General features: G+C 39.4%; 2 protein-coding genes across 2 annotated transcripts in view; both read left to right on the top strand.

The window, feature by feature from the left end:
* The window catches only part of LOC125273106 (B-cell receptor CD22-like), a gene marked incomplete at its 5' end in the record, with an annotated part of 33,241 nt that extends 17,767 nt beyond the window's left edge, over window positions 1–15,474 (top strand). The window contains 6 exons of the mRNA XM_048198375.1: window positions 8,362–8,619; window positions 8,711–8,953; window positions 9,037–9,133; window positions 9,264–9,309; window positions 11,354–11,610; window positions 15,402–15,474. Of these exons, the coding sequence (XP_048054332.1) occupies window positions 8,362–8,619; window positions 8,711–8,953; window positions 9,037–9,133; window positions 9,264–9,309; window positions 11,354–11,610; window positions 15,402–15,459 (959 nt within the window). The remainder of the gene's footprint in view (window positions 1–8,361; window positions 8,620–8,710; window positions 8,954–9,036; window positions 9,134–9,263; window positions 9,310–11,353; window positions 11,611–15,401) is intronic.
* Window positions 15,475–17,790: 2,316 nt separating this feature from the next.
* On the top strand, window positions 17,791–21,762 carry LOC125271285 (protein turtle-like). The gene is made up of 4 exons (XM_048195364.1): window positions 17,791–17,835; window positions 17,973–18,042; window positions 20,988–21,326; window positions 21,425–21,762. The coding sequence occupies exons 1-4, from the start codon at window positions 17,821–17,823 to the stop codon at window positions 21,745–21,747; spliced, it is 747 nt and encodes a 248-aa protein (XP_048051321.1). The 5' UTR covers window positions 17,791–17,820; the 3' UTR covers window positions 21,748–21,762.
* Window positions 21,763–23,441: the final 1,679 nt, after the last annotated feature.

Below are 23,441 nucleotides of genomic sequence, written 5' to 3'. Positions count from 1 at the left end.
TCTTCTGAACATCTAATGATCAGTTCATTTACACACACTGATGTTGAGCATTAATAATCTTCAGATGAGCAAAGATCTTACTAACACTAAGAGCTGTTTAGAGTGATGAACCGACACTGTTTATGAGTATATGAGTGATGATTTATGCTGTATTATAGATATATTTGATGCTGATGTTGGTCAGAATGGCTCCTGCTCTTCCTCTGATCTTTCTGCTCATGATTCACGGTGAGTCTCTGTTTCATTCACATTAGAAACACTCTGATGTTTTATTTAATGCCTCATGAGCGGATGATGAGCTCTTTCTCCTGTCCTGTATTCACATATTTCACTTTGAAGCAGGAAGTTAGGGTGAGGCATGTCAGTGGGCTTGTCCTTTTTAGAAATGTCCAATAGTCTTTTGCTACTTGCTCATCAGTGTCAGGTGGTTTAGGGAAGGGACTTTCTCATTGTTCAGAGCATTTGATTGGACAAAAATCACCAGGTTTTGAATATTTTGGGCTCATGTTCTCGGAAGTTTATATGTTAAATCTTTATTGTGTCAAAGGAGTTCAGCTCCATATAAATGAGCTCAGAGCTGATAGATATGAACTAAAAGTGCACCGATATGACAATTTTGTCAGATACCAATAAACAATCATTTGTTAAACTTGAAAGCTGATAACCAACTATATATTGACTGATAATATATAATTTTATATAATACTTGAAAGCCTGATTAAAAAAACAAAAGTCTCTCCATTAAAAGCCATGTCCCAAGCAACATACATGAAATATATAGTGTACAGTTTGAAACAGTGTAAGTTTTCAAATAAATTTTACACTTCTTTGGTCTTTTTCTGTATCAAAAAAAAAAATAATGCCTAAATATTGCAAACAATCACTGGAAAACACTTGAGTATAAAGAATCAAAAGACATGTTTCATCATGGATAAATAAAATGAAATAGCCTACGCATGAAAAATAATGACATGATTTTAACTAAACCATATTGATGATGAAAATAATAAGATAAACTTAAGTGCTAGTTATTATTAAAAATCCATCAATGTTTTTGAAAAAAAACAACAAAAAAACATCTAAAATCAATATTACTGTTTCAAATTACAGCATTGCCATTTGAAACTGAAGAGTTAATGAACACCGGGAAACTGAAGCACTTTGCTAGAGAGTTCATTAACTCTACCAAACACATCCTATATGAGATTAATCATATATTTATAAAACATAATATTACAAATTACATTTTCACTAAATGAAGAAAATGCACAAGTGAACTTGAACTGTACATAGCAAAATCCCCGGTGTTAAATTAACACTGCTCGGTGTCTCCTGGGGTCCACTCTACTGTGTGAACAGTGTTAGTTAATTAAATAATAAAGTCATTAGACTGACAGACTACTGGCAACCCCAAACCTCAGTTAGATCTTCCTCCACTCCAAAGCCCCGCCCGTTTCATGCACTTCGACCCTGAGTTGGGACACAGCTTCTGTCTGTCAGTCTGTTAATCATGTAATTAGTTGTTCACCTGTGTTCATTTACTCCCTTATTAGTTCCTTTGTTTGATACATTCAGTCTTCGTCCGTTCTTGTTGATGTTTCCTGTGTTATATTGAGTTTTCTGCCTGTTTTGTCATTAAAGATCATTATTCGTATTCTCCTTTGTCCTCATGCCTGTGACAATACATGACGTAACATCATGTTGTTCTTGGCTGATTTTTTTGTTTCTTGCTTCACTCCTCTGTCTCATGTATTTCTGCTTCACTGCAACACCCTCCATAAAAGATGAAGTAAATCACACTGAGACCATTTATCACTCAATAGTGAGAAAAAAGATAATATTTTTGATAGTATTTTCTGTATCACTGTTTTCAAATAGTCATATTTTCATGGTCCAGTAACTGATATAACAACATTTTCATCTTGATGAATTCTGTGTTTCAGAGGTTTCTAGTGCTGACTGGGGTGTGAGTTACAGTCCTTCACACATCTGTGCACTAAAGGACTCATCAGTGATAATGAACTGCACTTATACATACCCTACTGGACATCAGATCACGAAAACGTTCTGGACAAAAGGTGCTGTAAAAGAGGATGGAGAGTATCTAGACCTGTCTAATGACACTGAATACAGTCAGAGGCTTCAGTATCTGGGAGATAAACAGCAGAACTGCACCATCAGACTGAGTCATGTGACACTGAAGGATTCACACATGTACTATTTCAGATTCATCACTGATAAAGACAAATGGATTGGTAAACCAGGAGTGACTCTTACTGTCACAGGTGACTTTCATGAGGTTTCTCTCTTCTTCTGTGCATTATGTTGAATAATAATCAGTGTATGACAGCAGCACTAGATATAATGTGTGTGTTGTGTTCAGATCTTCAGGTGGAGTCTCCTGAGAGAGTGACAGAGGGAGATTCAGTCCGTCTGACATGTAAAAGCAGCTGCACTCTGACTGACAGAGCAACATTCATCTGGTACAGAAACTCACAGCCATTAACTGAGAGAAGAGACAGAAACAATGAACTCCTGCTGCAGTCAGTCAGAAGAGAGGATGCAGGCAGATATAGCTGTGCTGTACACGGACACAATCACATCTCTCCTGCTGTTCAGCTCAATGTCACGTGTGAGTACAGACCGACTTTTTGTCTTTAAAGTTGTCTTTGAAAAACTAGCAGGGAAGGACTACATATCTCTGATAATTGATCAGTAGGATTTGTGGGTCTGAAAAAAAAAAACAGATTCAGATCACGTTTCTCTAAAACACAACAGATAATTTCTAAGGCTGAGAAGGAAATTCTTTACAAATGCAGTGCTTTGTCAATCAATAAAAATGCATATAACTAATATATAATATACATATCTAAAGGTGTCAGGTGGAAATATTTTTGCTATATATCAGTGGTGTGCGGTCCATATAAGCTGTGAATGCTCTACATAAGCCATTTGTGGACTCAGCAACTAAATTATAAATTATAAATTATAAATTACTATTAAATCCCTTGTTTGAGGTGTACCATAAAGCCTACATGTTTGGAAATACGTATGTAACTGTCCATAATTTATTTATTTGCCATACAATGGTCATTTTCTCTAAGTTTGCCAGTTACTGAGACTACCGACTGAGCTGATCTATAGCAGCTTTTGCGCCTTCAACCTTTTGTTATGGAGCGTCATTGTCACGCATTCTCATTGGTTTGCATTTTTCATTAGCAGGATAAGCTGTGAGCGGATCTCACATTGTATTTGATACAGAACTAATTAGACTTTATAACTAAAAATATTTTCATAGTATTTCATTTTCTCTATAGAGAATATTTTAATGAAACCTTGTCAAAACTTGTTTAAGACAGTTCTACTGTATCAGAGGATGTTAATCGATAGTCTGTGCGTATGTTAAAGTCATCAGTTTGCACAATTTCAATTTTTTTTTTAAAGAATACTGATATTTATTCTGATTACATTTTTTTATAATAGGCTGCTAATACTTTATTTTTTAATTATTAGTTTAAAAAAACACTTCTGGCATACATTTAAATTGACGCCATGGTGTTTTTTTATTTGTTTTGTCTTATTTAAATCTGTGTCCTAAACTGTAAAGGTGAAGTATGTTGTTTGTGTGACACTAGCGGCACCTAGCAGATGATAAAAATGCAGCATTTTTTGCAAACGCACCTTTCGCCTGTCGCGCCTCCGTCGACTCAAACGTCACAAAAGCTCTTACAGGTGTTTGTGAGGGCACGTCTCACAGTTTCTGCCCATCTCATGTTAAACTTGAGTATATATAGCGTAACAATGCATCCTTCATCTATCCGAAAGTCTTTAGTTTTGTCATATTAATAAAAGATAGATGCGCTAAACCGAGTCTTTCCAGAAAAACGAAGACCCTGGAGGTGTGTCTGCCGTCAGTAAAGAGTCACGAGCGCACGCAGCTTCTGCAACATCATTATAAATACAAAGGGAACAAAAGCGTTCATGTTGTTTACATTATATGCAATTGCCAACAAAACACAGACATCTGATGCAGCTTTACTCATCACCAATCTGCAAATCCAGCGCAGAACTGGGACTTGTCAAGCATTCATCACCGAAATCCCGGGAACAATCAAACATACGTGCACAACTCCGTTGCTGCCCCGGAAAAACAAACTTCATCCTCTGTTCCCTTAACACTGGGTTCTTTGGGAAGCTGAAAAGGGTAATCTTTCCCTCATAACCAAAAACACACTCCTTCAGTGACAGGAGCTGCATCTCATTTCGGAGGCTGTGTCCTCCAGTGGTCGCATTTGAAGGCTGAATACTTCATCAAGTATGACATATTTAAGAACAGTAACCGTAATAAAAATGACTGATATTCTATGTGAGGTGTAAAATACTGTACTTTCTTTCTTACATTGCAATCAAATTTTTCTTAAATGAGACCGCCTCGATGATGTATGCAGCCTTCATAGGGTGCAGCCCCTGAATTGGGACGCAGCCATTGTTGAAAAATCTCTCAGCTTTCATATCCCGAACGAAAAGCGTTGATGGCTGTGATCTTGCTCTTGCTATGGGAGATGTGTGAGCGTACGCTTATCAGAGAGAAGTGCTTATACAAGGAATCCTGCTCTTTATTACGTGATAAAGGGCCATACTCGAAAAAAAAAACTCTCCGAAACCTGTACCGAAACCGGAAGTAGTCATTTAGCACAGAAATACTCCGTCATGTGTTTTGTGTTTTGAAACTTTGGCCATGTTTAGCATGAGAATCCAACTCTTCAACAGTGTTAATAAGTCAGAATGCATGAACTAGCATTACACCCTCCTTCCCTTTAAAAAAGTCACCGCTCGCAACTGATATACATACCATTTCCACCTGACACCAGTAGATCCTCCAGTGAATCCTGTGATCTCCATCAGTCCATGAGGTAGGCCTATTGTAATGAAGGGTGGTTCATAATTCTGCAAATATAAATTGTTTATGCTTTTGATAAGTATGTCAAAAGTAATGCATTAATTGCTGTGATTACTTTTTGCTGTTCAACATATAAAAAAAAAAAAAAAAAAAAAAAAAAAAAAATATATATATATATATATATATATATATATATATATATATATATTAACGCAGTTAACACAGCATCCGTTTTTCACTTCCTGAAGTAGCTTTGTTAATGTCTTTCCCCACATCCTGGCATTGCAGTACATGATTACACTTCATGTCCGCCGCTCACCAGCGAGTGAAGTGAGAGAGAGCTGCCGACCGAGGATGGGCCGCACGTCACGATCATATCATCATCCACGCTCATCACCCATAGACTGTAAAAAATATGGACGTAGTGTCCGTGACGTCACCCATATAGTTCTGAACAGCAGTTCTGACACGAAAATGAGGCCGCGGCCATCTTAGCTGCGCGTCACCGCACGTCACTCCCGGATAACTGAAAATGGGCAAAGAGGCGGGAGGTGGTTTGAGCTGATGTGACTGGTTGCTGAAACCACGCCCGCCTAGCTCGACGTGACCATGTTAGCAGTTATCTGTTTTATCATCAGAAAGTTCTAAAGGTTTACTGTCAATCTACAGTGTTTTTTTTTTTTTTTTAAGATATAGATGCTCCAACACCAGTAATTTGTGTTGGGTGTGCAAGTAACAACATGGAAAATCAAAATGGGACTTCATACCTTTATAATAGAGATCGCGAGATGAATCCAATCTGTGGCACTTGGGTCAAATATGAATGTCCATTGCAAAACAAAAAAACAGTACTTTTTGTCCATGAAATATTGATATATTATCCATTGTTTGCATCACATTTCTTCTGAATTATCTGCTCTCTGTCATCGTTCTTCAAGAAATAATGCAATCTGAGCAGCGTTTATGTTGTAAAAGTCTATACGATCGTATCTAACAAACAAATGAGCCGCGTCCAAAGTATATTTCTTCAAAATAGTGCAGCAGTTTTAGTTATAATATCCAAGCAGTGCTGTCAGAGTTGTATATCCTCCTGGTATTGTCATTGTAGTAAATCTCACAAACAAAACTTTTAGCCAATGCCACGATCCAACAATGTGTGTTCTGTTTCTTCCACATGCATGCACATCTACACAGACACACATCAGTCTCGAATATTATGCAGCAAGCCATAATTGTATAAAGTAATCGTGAAAAAAGCATAAATACGGCTGAGATGCCAAATTCAGCGTCTGGAATTAGCTGAGGTAAAGTGACGGCTCACAGACAGCAGCAGCATCTACCTGTCACTCAAGTGACCACGCCCTTAATTATGCAGAACTTTAAGGCTTAATATAATTTAAACTAATGAGTTAGAAAAAAATTCAACCCCCTCACAGTTGTCATGAAGGGCAAAAATAGCAGTATAGACCAAAACCACAACTTGAACCAACTTGTAAACATGTTTTTTTCTGCTATAAACTTGGCCAATTTAACATGGGACTCAATGAGATTCTGCTCTCTTTTGGAGCCTGTCCCTAGCGGCCAGTCGATGAATCGCAGTTTAATGGACTGGGGAGGTTGCCGCTTGTCATCACCGCGATGTGCGATACCTATGTAGGATGCTTGCGCATTGCTAACTTCGTCTGACTTCCTGTTTAGTATTCTGTCAGTAACGTTTGCCTCAGAGATTAAGACACACGGGTATAAGTGCGGAAATAAGTTTGAATCTTTGTGAATGTGATACTGACGTTGTATCGAGAGGATCGATCTTCAAATAAAAATATTGAAATTTAATTGTATTATTTTTCGTGAAAACGAATGTGCAAAATAAATTTTCACATGAGGGAAAATGAAATAACAGCCCTCATTCAAACAGAGAGAGAAACATCACCAAACAATATATTAAAGGCACAGCTAAATGTTTTTGTTTGTTTGTTTGTTTGTTTTTTAAATAGATTGACAGCACTAGTTTTTGTATTTTTCTCTGTTAGATCCTCCCAGTAACGTCTCAGTGTCCATCAGTCCATCTGGTGAAATAGTGTCAGGAGATTCAGTGACTCTGATCTGCAGCAGTGATTCAAACCCTCCTGCAGAAATCAGCTGGTTTAAAGGAGGAACGTTTGTAGGATCTGGAAGAATCTTCAACATCTCAAAGATCAGCTCTGATGACAGTGAAAAGTACAAGTGCAGATCCATCAATGAACATGGAGAGAAATACTCTGATAATGTGACTTTAAACGTCATGTGTGAGTTAATGATGATTCAGTAACTGTGACATTTAATCCTCTAAACTGTATGTGTCAAGTCAAGTCATCTTCATTTATATAGCACTTCTCTCAATACACATTGTGTCAAAGCAGTTTCACAGTGATGATAGGAAAATTATTATCAAACTAAAGTTGTTTTTTGATTGGATCACTTCCGTTGTAAAAATGGTTAATTATTACTTTAGGGGCCGCTTAAATTACACTAAAAACTGAATACCTTTAATGCATTCTTGCCGTTCATTTATGTGTTTAGTCTATAGGTTTGCGTGTTTGAGTGTGTGTGTGCAAAGAAGCTTGGTCTTTTTATAAAAAAGTAATATTTGCCAAATTACTTGTCTGGTCCGCATAATACAGAAAAATTAGTTGTGTCCGCGGATCTATGCGAACTGGAATAATTTTGATGACATATTATATATACATAGGGAAAGGAACGGGAAATTAACTTTCACAGGGGATAGTTTCGTTGAAATTTCAGGGCTGTGTTATCATCATGTCTAGATGCAGGTCCTTCATCTCATCTGGATACGGCCCGGATCTGGCAGGCTGTGGCAAACCTCGGGATAAACAGAGAGAGACTAATATTAGTGTAGACGCCATTCTTCTAATGATGTAGCGAGTGCATCAGGTGTTATGGGAAGTGTTCCCGGTTTCCGGCTGACCTAATCTACATGAATTGAATTATAGAAGTAGATAATGTGTTATGTGTATGCAAGTTTAAACAGATGTGTTTTTAGTCTAGATTTAAACTGACAGAGTGTGTCTGCTTCCTGAACAGTGATAGGAAGATCCAGAGTTTAGGTGCTACATAGGAAAAGGATCTACCACCTGCAGTTGATTTTGATATTCTAGGTATTATCAACTGGCCAGAATAATGAGATTGCAATAGACATGAAGGACTATAATGCTTTAAGAGCTCACTCAGGTACTGGAGAGCTAAACCATTTAGTGCTTTATAGGGAAGTAGCAAGATTTTAAAATATATACAATGTTTAATAGGGAGCCAATGTAATGTTGACAGAACTAATATGGTCATACTTCCTAGTTCTAGTAAGAACTCTAGCTGCTGCATTTTGTACGAGCTGTAGTTTGTTTAACATGGGATGTGATGTCAGAATTCATCTACAGTATTTTTTTTATTTTGTTTGTTTGTTTTAGATCATCCAAAGAGTGTCTCGGTGTCCATCAGTCCATCTGGTGAAATAGTGTCAGGAGATTCAGTGACTCTGAACTGCAGCAGTGATTCAAACCCTCCTGCTCTGAACTTCAGCTGGTTTAAAGGAGGAAAGTTTGTAGGATCTGGAAGAATCTACAACATCTCAAAGATCAGCTCTGATGACAGTGGAGAATACAAGTGCAGATCCATCAATGAACATGGAGAGAAATACTCTGATAATGTGACTTTAAACGTCATGTGTGAGTTAATGATGATTCAGTAACTGTAGTAACCAAATAAACAAATTAATAAATTAACAATCGCAAAACATTAATTTACATATTGTTTTAGACCCTCCCAGGAACGTCTCAGTGTTGATAACTGGATCTGGTGAAATAGTGTCAGGAGATTCAGTGACTCTGATCTGCAGCAGTGATTCAAACCCTCCTGCTCTGAACTTCAGCTGGTTTAAGGAGAATGAAAGCTCAGCTGTTGGATCTGGACAGAGTTTCAGTGCACTACAGAGTGGACGCTTCTACTGTCAGGCTCACAATCAACATGGATCTCAGAGATCAGACGCTGTAACTGTCACAGGTGAAGCTTTTATTAACACACTCCTGTATCTTCACATCATTCATCAGTTTGGAGAGTTAATCATGATGATCTTCCTCTTTCAGTTCATCATGGTGCTGGTAGGAATGTGATTGTGATCGCAGCGACATCTGGAGGATTATTCTTCATCATCATCATCATCATCATCATCTTATTAATAATGTGAGCTCAATAGTAAAAAATAACTAATAATAATAAAAAAATGTGTTTAGTTATAAGTAATCTTTAAAAACAATTTTTTTTCTTAAATTAGTAGTCATTCATATGCTGTTAATGTCTGTCATTATAACAGAAAGAAACGAAGGAGTGATAAAACTGAAGATCTCACAGTGAAACAGGTAAATCATCCAGACACAAACAACTTTACAGAAGCAGAAAATCAATCAATCAGCCATTATCTCATTCTTGATGTTTGTGTGTGTTTGTGTAATTTATTTTCTCTCACAATGTATTTAAAAATCAAAATTCAGGATGTTTGATCTCAGGCAAGAAAGCATATTGTTGGCGAGCTTTTATTAATAACAAATAACCACTTTAGGTCAGTGATGACTGTAACACAGTTTGTATGTACGAGAAGAAGGAGGCGGGAACCAGCGAATGTTTAACATAACTTTAATATAAAATAAACAAAGAACAAAATGAAAGTAATGCCACATAAACATAATAAAACATAAAATAAAACCCAGGCCTGATCCACTCTTGTCCTTCACTGTCATCGCTTCTCCTTTTAAGTCAAGTCAAGGCAAGTCACCTTTATTTATATAGCGCTTTTTACAGTGCAGATTGTGTCAGAGCAGCTTTACAGTGATAACTGGTATATAATTTTGGCTGCACAGCAGGCAGACCAAAGCACTGTTGAATATCACATGTCAAGTGTCCCCAACTAAGCAAGCCAAAGGCGACAGCGGCAAGGAACCCAAACTCCAACAGGTGACATCAGGTGGCAAACAGATGGCAAATAGGTGTTAAAATGGAGGAAAAAGACGAGAGAAAAGGAGACGGAAGCACAGGGAGCGAGAGACGAGAGAGGGAAGAGAGGAAAAAGGAAAAGAAAGGAAAAAATATATTTTTTCAGGTTCCCGGACACACTGCCGCTCGGTCCTCAGCCAGCCAAGAGGCTCTTTCTCACTGTGCCATGCGATGGTACTGGACGCTCGGCAGACGGCTCTATTCTCCTCCGTCCCCTGGTGGCCGGCGATGGCTCCTCTGGCTGAGGGCAGCCGGCAGTGAGTTCACCTTTCCCTGCTCCTCCCCTTCATGCGGACGGCAGCAGGCTCCGGCCCACGGCAAACGGCGGCGACTCCTCCGCTCCCTCTCGGACGGCAGCCACCCCACCTCATCCCAGGAGCATGGCAGTGAGCTCTCCGTCCCACCCGATGTATACTTGCTCCAGCACCACCTCAGGCAGCCACTCGTGGTCTTCACACTCCCGCACTGCCCAAATCCGCAGCACCCCGATCCCCCTCAGCAGCGAGGGCTCTCCCTCCTTCCTCCCAGGTTTCGGCACCAATGTAACGTAGTTTATGTACAGGTAGAAGGAGGCGGGAACTGGCGAAAGTTCAATATAACTTTAATATAAAATAAACAAAGCACAAAACGAAAGTAATGCCGGCAGACCCTCACGGATATCTACCCCAAACATAATAAAACATAAAATAAAATCCAGGCCTGGTCCTCTCTCGTCCTTCTCTGTCATCACTCCTCCTTTTATGCTTCTGGAGCTCCTCCGTGAGAGATTCGCTGCATCCCTCACAGCTCTCGCCTGCCCTGCTCTTCACAATGACATTAATTAGTAATTTTTCATTTTGATGATGAAACATATATCAGCTTAACATCTTTGTTTACGGCTTATTTTTTTAAGTATAAAAACTGTTACAAAGACTACACCCTGACATAAAAAGCAAAGAGTCAAACTAACCAACTCAATGAAACACTGATTACCATAATGGTGACCAAACATTTTTAATAAAAATCCACATCTAAACCTCTGTTAATTCTCAAAAAGAACTGTAGACAAATAAAGTCAGTTAGTGGTTAGTAATAAGAGAGATTTAAGACTTTTCAGTTGATTTCATCTAAGGCTGTGGCTGAAGTCAGTTCTTGTGTTTCTCTTTCCTTCAGTGATTCTGCTCCTTATCATCAGGTGTCTTCAATAATTGAACAATTATCACTCAGTCAATCACTTACATATATAATTAACTCTAACACTGCTCAAGTGTTACTTTAACACCCTGCCAGTTGTTCCCATATGAACGCAGAGCAGAGTAAATTCAACACCGGGGAATTTACTGTTCTGTGTGTGAGATTGTAACTGGACAGACTGTGGGACTAAGAATCTACACCTTGGGATTTGTCTTAATTACTTATTTTCTTGTGTTTCAGAATGATCTCCATTCTGACGCGTCACAGAGAGTTTCAGTCCATGATGAGCCTCTTTCTGAATCGGATTCAGCCAATGACGCTCCGTATGCCAGTGTGAAACCAAAGAGATTCAGAGAAAAAACTCCTGAATCCAGAGATACTGAGGAGATCCAGTACGCAACTGTCCAATATCACAGAAAGAAAGAGACGAAGAGTGAAGAGGAGAATGATTGTCAGTACGAAAATATAAGAGTCCATCAGCCTGATGCTGCCGTGAGGTGAGTAAAAAACATCTTAACCAGCACAGATCATATAATCTTAGCTGTGACATTGTCCCAGCTAACAGAATTTTGTTACAAGAATGTTCTCTAAATATTCAGTGTTGGTTCTGGGAACATAAAATGTGTTCAGTTTTCTTGATGTTACAGTTCTAGACGTTCAGAAGACATTCTATAGTTTTAATTGATATATTCTGACTCTATGACAAAAAATTGAGTATTTTAAGTTGATTTTGCTGCTATGTGAAAAAAATCTAGCAAAACATGCCAGTGCATTTCCCAACACGTGTTAACATTGCGAGTATATACTCATAGTAACGTCCGTCACACACACACATGTCTACAGAAGTTTTTACTGAAAACAAAAGAGGTTTAGATGTTGTTGTCTTATAGAAAATGTTTTGTTTGTGTCACCATAATGGAGATCAGTGTTTGCTTCATTTGAGCTCTTGACCCTTGACTTTTAAGGTGCTTCTTTATCAGCAATTGCAGGTGTTTATGGAAAACATTTTTGTGCTGATAAAGCAGATCAACATGTCTGTTTTAATGGTCAAATGACTGCATTAAAGTGGTTTAATCAACTGCTTTATCTGTAGTTTTACTTACTTTTGGAATTTAAACATTATTTGAAATTAAAGTAATAAACTCAACCAATGTGATAAAAATCATTTGTAACACTGAAGTGATTTATATAAAATTGTCCAAAACTATTTAAAAAGTTATATGCCACACACTTAGACATCAGCGTGCATCATACAAACCTCAACAATGCTGACAATAAAAAGAAATTCAGCTACACAATTTATTCATGTCGCAATGCATGCTGGGAACCATGAATGTGTTTTGTATGCTGGCATGAGGCATGTCACCATTGATGCTGAATGTTGATGTCTGTGAGTGTATAAATGACACAAAACATGTTTTAAACAAAGTTAACAATAACAGTTTTATATATAAACTGACGGACATCAACATTCAGCATCTGAAATGCAACAACGGAGTTACAAATTATATTTTTCACATAGGTTGAGTTTTATACTTTTCAATAATGCTTCAATTCCTTATGTCAGCAATTACAGAAAAAAAAAACTGTTAAATAACTTTAATGCAGTCATTTGCCTGTTATTAAAACAAACATGTTGGACTGATTTATCAGTGCAGAAATTATTTCTGAAAACACCAGCAACTGATGATAAAGAAGCAACTCGACAAAAGTCAGATAAAACCAAACACTGATCCCCATGATGGTGACCTCAAGCTAAACATTTTCAATAAGACATCAGCATCTCAGGCCCCGTCCACACGGATGTGCATTTTTGTGAATACGCACAAATTTTGTATCGGATAGGCGTTTCATTCACACGGATCCGGCGTTTTCGAAGGGTGAAACCGCTATGTTTTTTAAACCAGGTCCCAGAGTGGATAAATCTGAAAACGCTGTCTTTGCGTCTTTGCATGTATACTACATCATTTTGAGTCGTTTCAGTGGTTTTGTGTGGACGCAGATATTTTTTGAGACAAGGAAAAAAAAAGACCGGTTTAGGGTAAGCTCCGGCTTCGTGTGGACGTAGCCTAAATCTTTGTTAATTCTCAGTAAGTGTTACGGGTGCTGATTGCAGAGACGAGAAGTAAATGGAAATCCACAATTAATGGGTCTTTAATGATTACAGGAGCAAAACAAACAACCAACACATATGAGATAACATTTAGGATAGACAAGGAGTGAAGGGAGTGAGTCCATTATATAGGGAGTGATGATGATCAGGAACAGGTGCAGGTGATCCGTGATGATGGGGAGATGACGAGGGAAGTGAGTGCAGGTGTGGAAACACGAGGAACATGGGAAATGGAGTCCTGGAGACGAGGGAACTGTGACAGTACCGCCCCCTCCCGGTAGGCGCGTCCTCGTGCCGTAGATGTAACACCGGGGAGGGGGGGGTGGGTGCCCTGGAGACCTCATGCCGGTGCAGGGAGAGGCATGGGTAGGAGAGGAGGTCTCCAGGGCGGGTCCATGAGCCATGGCGGGTCAGGTGTAGCGGACAGCCACGGCGGGTCAGGTGCAGCGGGCTGCCACGGGGGGTCAGGTGCAGCGGGCTGCCACGGAGGGTCAGGTGCAGCGGGCTGCCACGGAGGGTCAGGTGCAGCGGGCTGCCATGGAGGGTCAGGTGCCGTGGACGGCCATGGCGATTCAGGGGCCGAAGGCAGCCATGGTGGGTCTAAAGCCTTTAACGAGGCCTTGATGCCGTCGAGCCCAGGAGGCGCTGAAGGACCGGCGGGAGATGGCGGAACCAGCGGCTCCGCCGACCGAAGCGCAGCCGGAGCTCCAGAAGGCCGCAGTTGAAGACAGACGACAGACAACAAAGTGAACACCGGAGGGAGTGAGGAGGCCAACTGGAACCGAGGGACGGATGGACGGAGTGGAGACGGAGGAATGCAGTCCAGAGGGGAGGGCAGGCTGACGAGGGACCAAGGTGTGAGCAGAGGCAGGATGGAGACTGGTGAGACTGGTGGACTGATGGGCAACGGTGGAGCAGAGGGAGGTTGGAGCCAGGTTGAAGGTAATCGACCAGAGGGCCGAGGTGGAGATCTGGGTGAGGAGGCTTGAGGCGGAGGTGCAGTGCAGGCACAAATGGGAGGAGGTGGGAGAGGGAGGCAGGGAGGGAAAACAGTCTTTGGGCTGAAGAATTCCATAACAAAGTTCATAATAGGAGCTGGTTCGTGATAGGTTGGAGCGGCTGGCTCGGCTGGCTCGGCGGCGGTGACTGGAGCTGAGGGCTCGGCGGCGGCGGCTGGAGCTGAGGGCTTGTTGAGGGCTGGAGCGAATTACGAATTACGAATTACGTCCCGGTCCAGTCCCATCAGAAACACAACGTTTATGCAGGCATCAGTCCAGCTCACCAAATTGGAAACCTCCAAAAACTCCAACGGCCTGCCACCCTGTCGCAAATGGCAAAGTCTTTCCTCCGCTTTGAGAGGTGTCGGGGGTAAGGGAACAAGGAAAATCCCCATCTTAATAATTGTGGAAGTCCAGCGGTTGGGTCTGTCCTTCTGTTACGGGTGCTGATTGCAGAGACGAGAAGTAAACGGAAATCCACAATTAATGGGTCTTTAATGAATACAGGAGCAAAACGAACAACAAACACATATGAGATAACATTTAGGACAGACAAGGAGTGAAGGGAGTGAGTCCATTATATAGGGAGTGATGATGATCAGGAACAGGTGCAGGTGATCCGTGATGATGGGGAGATGACGAGGGAAGTGAGTGCAGGTGTGGAAACACGAGGAACATGGGAAATGGAGTCCTGGAGACGAAGGAACTGTGACAGTAAGAGCTTCTGTAGACGTGTGACAGAAATAAAGTCAGTCTGGTTAGTAATAAGTGAAGCTGGTAATGCTGTTTGTGGAGTTGTTTAATCAGATCTTCAGAGATTTAATGTCTTTTATCTTCAGTTCATCTAAGGCTGTGGCTGAAGAAAGTTGTAGTTTGTGTTCTTATTTCTCTTTCTTTCAGTGTTTGTTCACAGCAGGTGTTTGAATGATTGAAAGAATGTTTCAGGAACATCATACTAACCTTTAAATAACATTCTACTAACGTTAAGGAAACTGGACATTTTCATGTTCTTGGAATGTTACAAATCAACGTTCCTACAATGTTGAATTTTAAATCAAAATCAAGTTGAAAGAACGTTTGAGGAACATTTTACCTTTTAAAACACTTAATATTTAGAGAACGTTCTTATAACAAAATTCTATAAGCTGGGTTGTGCTCCTGTTTGTTTTGTTTTTAGGCGATCAGCTGTTCAAACTGTAGAAGATGCATCAGTGATCTACAGCAGCGTTAAATGAGAGACCAGCGAACACAAAGCTTGTGCTCAATCATTAAATGAAAGATTGTTGGATAATTGTATATTTGTGAAATAATTTACCCATCAGTTCATACCACAACCAACATGTTCAACATCCACATTAAGACTCATTTGTTCTCTTTGACTCTTTGTGAGAGAATGATGGTCATTATCTGCTGGATTGATTTTTTTTTGTTTCCGTTTTGTTGTTGTTTTGTTTGTTTTTTTGTTTGTCTGAGTTGAATCTGTTAGTAGCATGTAATTTGTTGTTTTTTCAGTATTTTTGGTCTTCAGCTTTGGGCATAAGTTTAGAAATCAAAAATATACTTGAGAGAGAAATAAAATCACAATCTGATTCTAAACAATGTTGTTCACATCTTATACACTCTCATCTGAAGTCAAGTCAAAGAAAGTCTGTTATACTGTAAATAAAATTGACAGATTGTAACTTTTAAAACAATAATGCATTTATTAATAATTAAAGTGTGTTTTGACATAAGCTAACAACAACTGTGATATCTGTACTGCTATCAACATTCAAATGCATTAGTATTTTATTATTTAATGTATTGTATAAGGAGTTTCCTCTGCATGTTTTACTTTTTACAACTATGGCTAATGCTTTAATAAATTGCTCAATAACCTTCCAGCTATTTAAGTCTGTGGTGTCTCTGATCTGCTGGTTACAAAGCACTGGTAGGACCTCTAGTGGTTGAGTCATGAATTATTATTCATGGACGGGCATAAACAGATTATGGGATTAAATTCCCATCAAATGTATAGTGGTCACAGATCAAAAAATAATAAGCATGAATCAAAAATTTAAAAACACAAAAATGTATTGCACAAACTGAAAAATAAATAAATAAATAATGCAAAATAATCAGAATATCAAATTATGTGGTCACAGCTCAAAATATATTAAGCCTGAATCAAAAAATAATAAAAAATAAAAGTGCATTTAAAAGAATAACAAGCATTCAAAACTTTAAACACATTAAAAAATATATTGCACAAAACAAACTTGTGCCTGGCTCACGTTATGGCTAGTACTGTTAGTACTGTTTTTTAGTATTCATACAATAGTAATAATAAATGCTTGCTTGTTGCCTCTTCAATTCCTGTCTTTTGCACAAGAGAATATAACACATGAAGCCTACCTCATTAATATATTTGTTCATGAATTACAGTTTAAATAAGATTTGCAATCACAATTGTTTAGATCAGTGGTTTTTAAACTTGTCCAGGAGTACCACCAGCCCTGCAGGTTTCTCCCTCATCTATTACACCTGATTCAACTCATCAGCTCATTAGTAGAGACTGCAAGACATAGGGAGACATACAAAATGTGCAGGGCTGGTTTAGATATTTGTATATTGCTCATAGTCAGGGCTGCATTGGTAATCAGGCATACCGGGCATTTTCTCAGTGGGCCGACGCACTTTGGGGCCGATAAAGGTTTTTATTATTATTGGGGCCCGAGCCCTGATGGTGTGAGGACCGTATAGGGATTGCTCCATTTATTATTCTTCTCCGAAATGGATCGCATTTTTGAGGGCCTGAACATGCTCAAAAACTCTTGAAACTTTGCACATGCATCAGAAGTGGTGAAAATTTACATCTGATAAGGGTTTCAGAATTGGGCGGTTTTCTGTGCTATGTTGGTGTGTTTCTTTTGAAACAGGAAGTTTGGGTCAGGCGTGTCAATGGGCTTGTCCATTTTATAAATATCCAATAGTTTTTAGTTACATCACAGTCTTGAACATGAATTGTTAATCTGCTACTCGCTAGTCAGTGTCAGGTGGTTTAGGGGAGGGACTTTCTCACGCATTGGACAAACATCAGTGTATCGCCAGATCATTAATATTTTTGACTTGTTTTCTCAGAAGATTGTGTGGAGATACTGTAGAGGTTTATGTGTCAAAGGACTTTGTTTACATCGAAGATCTCAGAGTTGACCGACATGAACTAAAAGCCATGAAACTCACATTTTTTTGATATCTGTGATTCTTTAAATCATTGATTATTTTCTTAGTCTTAATCTTAATGTGTCTTATTAAGATTATATGATAGTGCAGCTATTGTTCATGACATCATGTTCATCACCATCTCCTGCTACTGACATCAACCTTGATGAGAGTCACCTGTAAATCACAATCATTCATCTTCAACTTAAAGAAAAAGATCATAATTTTTCTTTAATTAGGTTTAGTCCAGTATAAGGTTGTTTTCTTGATGAGGGAGGGACACTGATATTTCCAGCACTGGTTATTAATAAACAGTGTTAACCACACAGAGTCCTTTACTGTAAAGCTAAAGTGTTTGAGTTAAAACAGTCAGTCATTTGGTTGCTGTTGATCTGATGAGCTTCAACACGGTAAGACAAACACACTCATACTTAAATGAAAATGATGTTTATTGCTCATATAGCATACATGAGAAATGTTAAGAATAGGGTGATATACATATACTTGTTTTAGTGCAAGTGATGATTATAATAATGCTGTATTATAGATATATTTGATGCTGATGTTGGTCAGAATGGCTCCTGCTCTTCCTCTGATCTTTCTGCTCATGATTCACAGTGAGTCTCTGTTTCATTCACATTAGAAACACTCTGATGTTTTATTCAAAAATCACTGGTAACTCTTTAGAATACTGTTGTGTTATTAATGAATAACTACACAGGAACAAATGAGTAACGCACTGTTAACAATCTATACTACTGTTAACTAGTTCACTGTTAGCTATAATCAATAACTATTTCCTGGAGAACTCCTAAGAACTACTATATACAGGTTCATAATTAATGTGAATAATGCAGTATAAGTGAAGATCATGGTAACCCACTAGTGACTGAAGTGTAACCAAATCCATTTGATGGAATTACTATTTAAAAACCTTACAGAAACCTCAAAAGTCTACAATGACTTTGGTTATTACGAGGATATTTTTTTTTTTTTAAAGGATGAGGATAAGTGCTCACGAAAGAGATGAGTTTTCAGCTGTCTTTTGAATATTGCCAGGGATTCAGCATTACAGATGAATGCAGGAAGATCGTTCCACCAGCAAGGGACAGTGAATGAGAATGTCCTGGAGAGTGATTTCGTGCCTCTCTGTGATGGTACCACAAGCCTTCGCTCCTTTAATGATCGTAGGCTTCTGGTAGGAGTGTAGACTCGTAAGAGTGAGTGGAAGTAGGAGGGTGCTGAGCCTGTGGTAGATCTGTAAGCAAGTGTCAACGCCTTGAACTTGATGTGAGCAGCAAGTGGTAGCCAGTGTAGAGAGATGAAGAGAGGCGTGACGTGGGCTCTTTTGGGCTCGTTAAAGACGAGACGTGCTGCAGCGTATTGAATCATTTGTAGAGGCTTGATTGTGCATGATGGCAGTCCAGCCAGAAGAGCATTGCAGTAATCAAGCCTAGAAATGACCAGAGCCTGGACCAGAAGTTGTGTTGCATGTTCTGTTAGAAAGAGCCTGATTTTCCTGATGTTGAATAGTGCGAATCTGCATGACCGAGCTGTCTTTGCAATGTGGTCTTTGAAGGTCAGCTGGTCATCAAGGATTACTCCAAGATTTCTGGCCGAATTTGATGGGGTAATTGAGGATGTACCTAGCTGGATGCTGAAATCAGGTGGTGGGATGACTGGAGAGAAGAAGTTTGGATACTTCTGTCTCAGTGAGAATGAAGAGAGGAGGTGTGTGGCTGTGTGTGTGGAGCGGAGAACTGACTGCTGATGGTAGAGGTTTTGTCAGTGAAAAATTTAGCAAAATTATCAGCGGTTAGAGATGAGGTGGGTGGTGGTGGAGGGGGACAGAGGAGAGAGTTGAATGTTTTGAAAAGTGTGCGTGTGTTTGAAGCGCTGTTGATTTTGTTGTGGAAATATGAAGATTTAGCAGCATGAATTTCAGCAGAAAAGGATGAGAGCAGAGATTGATAGCTACTTAGGTCAAATTGGTCTTTTGATTTGTGCCATTTCCTCTCTGCAGCCCTGAGTTTGGTCCGTCGTTCACGGAGAACATCGGATAACCAGGGATTAGAGGGAGTGGCACGTGCAGGCCTGGATGACAGAGGACAGATACTATCTAGAGATGAAGTTAAGGTGGAACATAAAGTGTCCGTTGCCGTATTCACATCCAGAGATGAGAATTGTGTGGGTGAGGGAAAGGAGGATGACACAACAGAGGAAAGATGAGAAGAAGAAAGAGAGCGCAGGTTTCGTCTGAAGGTAACTGGTAGAGGGGTTGGTGGTGAACAAATGGGGAGTTGAAGATTATGTAATGAAGTAAGTAATGAAGAAATGATCGGAGATGTGCAGAGGTTTTACCAAAATGTTGTCAGTGATGCAGTTGCATGTCTAAATGAGGTCAAGTTGCTCGATTTGTGTGTACTTGTGGTGATGAGCTGATTGAGATCGAATGAAGCTACAAGAGAGAGGAAGTCTGAAGCATAAGGCTTCTCTAGATGAATGTTGAAATTGCCAAAAAACTACAAGTGGGCTACCATCCTCTGGGAATGAGGACAGCAGCATGTCCAGTTCCTCTACAAAGGTACCCAGTTGTCCTAGGGGGCGATAAATTACTACGATATGAATTTGGACTGGAGTTGTGATTGTAATAGCATGAAACTCAAACGAATTGTTAGTACATAGAAAAGAGTAAGTTGAATATTTCCTATTGTCAGAAAAGAGAAGACCTCCCAGACTGGCGAGGGGTATGAGAGAAAGTGAAGTTGTTAGAGAGAGCAGCAGGGGTTGCTGAGTCCTCTGGACGAATCCAGGTCTCAGTCAAGCCCAAGATATTAAGAGAAGAAATAGCAATAGCAAAGGCTGGAATGAAGTCAGCTTTGTTAACTGCTGACTGACATTTCTATAGACCCACAGAGACAGAGAGAGGAGTGTTAGTGTTAGAAGAGGAGCAAAGAGGACACAGGTTAGAACCATTGAGCTGCCTTTTACGTGGGTTAGTGGAGCGTTGCCGACAGGAATGTATTGAAAGCACATGCTGAGTATGAAGAAAGAGGAAAAGTGTGAAAGGAAGAAACTTAAGTGCCTACCGGTGTAGTTGCTCGGTGGAGTCGCGCAGGTAGAGTCGCAGGTCTTCCGCGACAGCGCACACACAATAAATATACTGCTTATTAACACGTGATTGAAAACAGCCAAGACCGCCTTGAAAATTAGAACTGCAAAAGCCTAAAGCCCGTGAATGGCTGAAAATCGAAACTACAGCAGCTTAAGAGTGAACAATAACACCAATAAACTCTGCAAATGCGGCTGTTATTCCAAACAAGTACAATTAAATACAATTATAGTCAAAAGTGTTTGACTAAAGTGTTACCAAATCACCAGATCATGACTATTTTTTGGTGTGTCACTCAATTCACATCATTTATCACTCAATAGTTTCTGAGAAGATTAGCTTATACTTCCTGTTGCAGTTTTCAAATAGTAATACAGTATTGTCATTGTTTTCATAGTCCACTGTAACTGATAAAACAACATTTTCATCTTGATGAATTCTGTGTTTCAGGGGTTTCTAGTGCTGGTTGGGGTGTGAGTTACAGTCCTTCACACATCTGTGCTCTAAAGGACTCATCAGTGATAATGAACTGCACTTATACATACCCTACTGGACATCAGATCATGAGAGTGTTCTGGACCAAAGGTGAGGATGGAGAGTATCAAGATCTCTCTGAGGACCCTGAATACAGTCAGAGGCTTCAGTATCTGGGAGATAAACAGCAGAACTGCACCATCAGACTGAGTCATGTGACACTGAACGATTCACACATGTACTATTTCAGATTCATCACTGATAAAGATGATGGTAAATGGACTGGTGATCCAGGAGTGTCTCTTACTGTCACAGGTGACTTTCATGAGGTTTCTCTCTTCTCCTGTGCATTATGTTGAATAATAATCAGTGTATGACAGCAGCACTAGATATAATGTGTGTGTTGTGTTCAGATCTTCAGGTGGAGTCTCCTGAGAGAGTGACAGAGGGAGATTCAGTCCGTCTGACATGTAAAAGCAGCTGCACTCTGACTGACAGAGCAACATTCATCTGGTACAGAAACTCACAGCCATTAACTGAGAGAAGAGACAGAAACAATGAACTCCTGCTGCAGTCAGTCAGAAGAGAGGATGCAGGCAGATATAGCTGTGCTGTACACGGACACAATCACATCTCTCCTGCTGTTCAGCTCAATGTCATGTGTGAGTACAGATTCAGTTTTCTCTTTAAAGTTGTTTTTGAAAAGCAAGCAGAGTTTGACACTACATATCTCTGATAAATGATCAGTAGGTTTTGTGGGTCTGAAAGGAAAAATAACAGATTCAGATCACATCTCTGCTGAGAAGGAAATTCTTTACAAATGCAGCCCAGATAGCAAACAACCATCAAAATAATGTTCAATCAATATTCAAATTAATGTTAATGTGTCAACGTTAACTGCATTGAATCAACTTCACCTGCAATTAATGTTGAAAAATCATTTGTAATGGCACTGAATCAATGTTAAATGTGATCAACATCATGCTTGCACTCTCAGAGAATGAAACAAACATTAACAAGAACATTAAGAAAGTTAAGCATTAACAAGTCTCACAATTTTATCATCTTGACAAAAAAAAAAAAAAAAAAATACATAAAATAACATTTTTCTTTCAACATTTACTCTCCCTATCCAGTGTTGTGCAAAGCATTATGGGAAGGGGAAATCATGTTTATGTAGTCTCATCTCACATGGATTAAGTAAATTGGTTGAAACGAATTGTTTTGGATTAACTTCATTTACTTAAGTAAATCGAACAAGCATCAAATGTTAATTTTGGTCTACTTAATTGAAACACATTCTTTCAAAATGAAAATATTGAGTTGAGCCAAAACTGTTTCAAGTCAGTTTAACACAATGCAATAATTTGAATGGGAAACCTAATACAATGGTGTTCAATGAAAATTGCGTTACACCCGCAACTGAACTGGAGGCTAACAAAGAAATCTCTAGCGTTAAGTTTGATCACGGCTTGTCTTGAAAAATAATCAGCCATCAATGAACATGTCAAACTAACGACCAAAGGCCACAGATTTTAGCCTAGGATCAGAAGATTTTCTAAATTTGTCTCAGACGACCAAATCGTGGCCAAAATCTCACAGTGTGCACCTGGCTGAACACAGCATCTGTTTTTTCACTTCCTGGCATTGCAGTATATGATTACGTTACCTGTGCGCCGTTCACCAGCGAGTGAAGTGAGAGAGATCTGCTGACCGAGGATGGGCCGCATGATCCTATGATCAGACACACTCACCCCCGTGACGAGCGAGACCCTCATGTAGGACGCTCGTGCTTTGCAAACTCCATCTGACTTGTTTTGTATCCTGTCAGTAATGTGCCAGCCTCAGAGATTAACCCTCATGCACTGTTCGATTTCTGGTGACTGTCTGTATGGTCCGGGTCAAACTGACCCTAATTGGATTCAATAAAATTCCCCAAAAATCACACTATGAAAAAAAACATACAATCATGTACACATAATTCACTTTTAATATCAATACTTTTCACACAAAGAATTAATATCTGAATTTATGATTTACAAAAATGTTTTTAACCACTATTTTTAAGACCCCCCCCCCCATTTTGAATGGCTGTCTATAGGCCAAATTGACCCACAAACAGTAAGACACATCAGCATGTTGAAACTTTGCATGCATGTTCACGACCCTAAATGAGAAAAAATCACAACATTTCAAGAAAATCAATGTAGGTTAGAAAGTATTTCAGATAGACTGAAAAAATTAATTATAGTTAATTTTTACCATATGTCACTGACCATTTTTTATTATATTTTTTGTATTGAAATAAGTGAAAAAAAGCTCCTTTTTTTAGCTTCATAGGGTAGTAAAATCCAAGATGTTTTGGGTCTGTACAGTTGCGTATGCAGGTCAAATTGAACATCACCAACGTAACCAAACTTGTCAGAACAC

Source organism: Megalobrama amblycephala, linkage group LG7, assembly GCF_018812025.1.
Source record: "Megalobrama amblycephala isolate DHTTF-2021 linkage group LG7, ASM1881202v1, whole genome shotgun sequence".
NCBI lineage: Eukaryota > Metazoa > Chordata > Actinopteri > Cypriniformes > Xenocyprididae > Megalobrama > Megalobrama amblycephala.
This window is presented reverse-complemented; position numbering and strand designations above follow the sequence as displayed.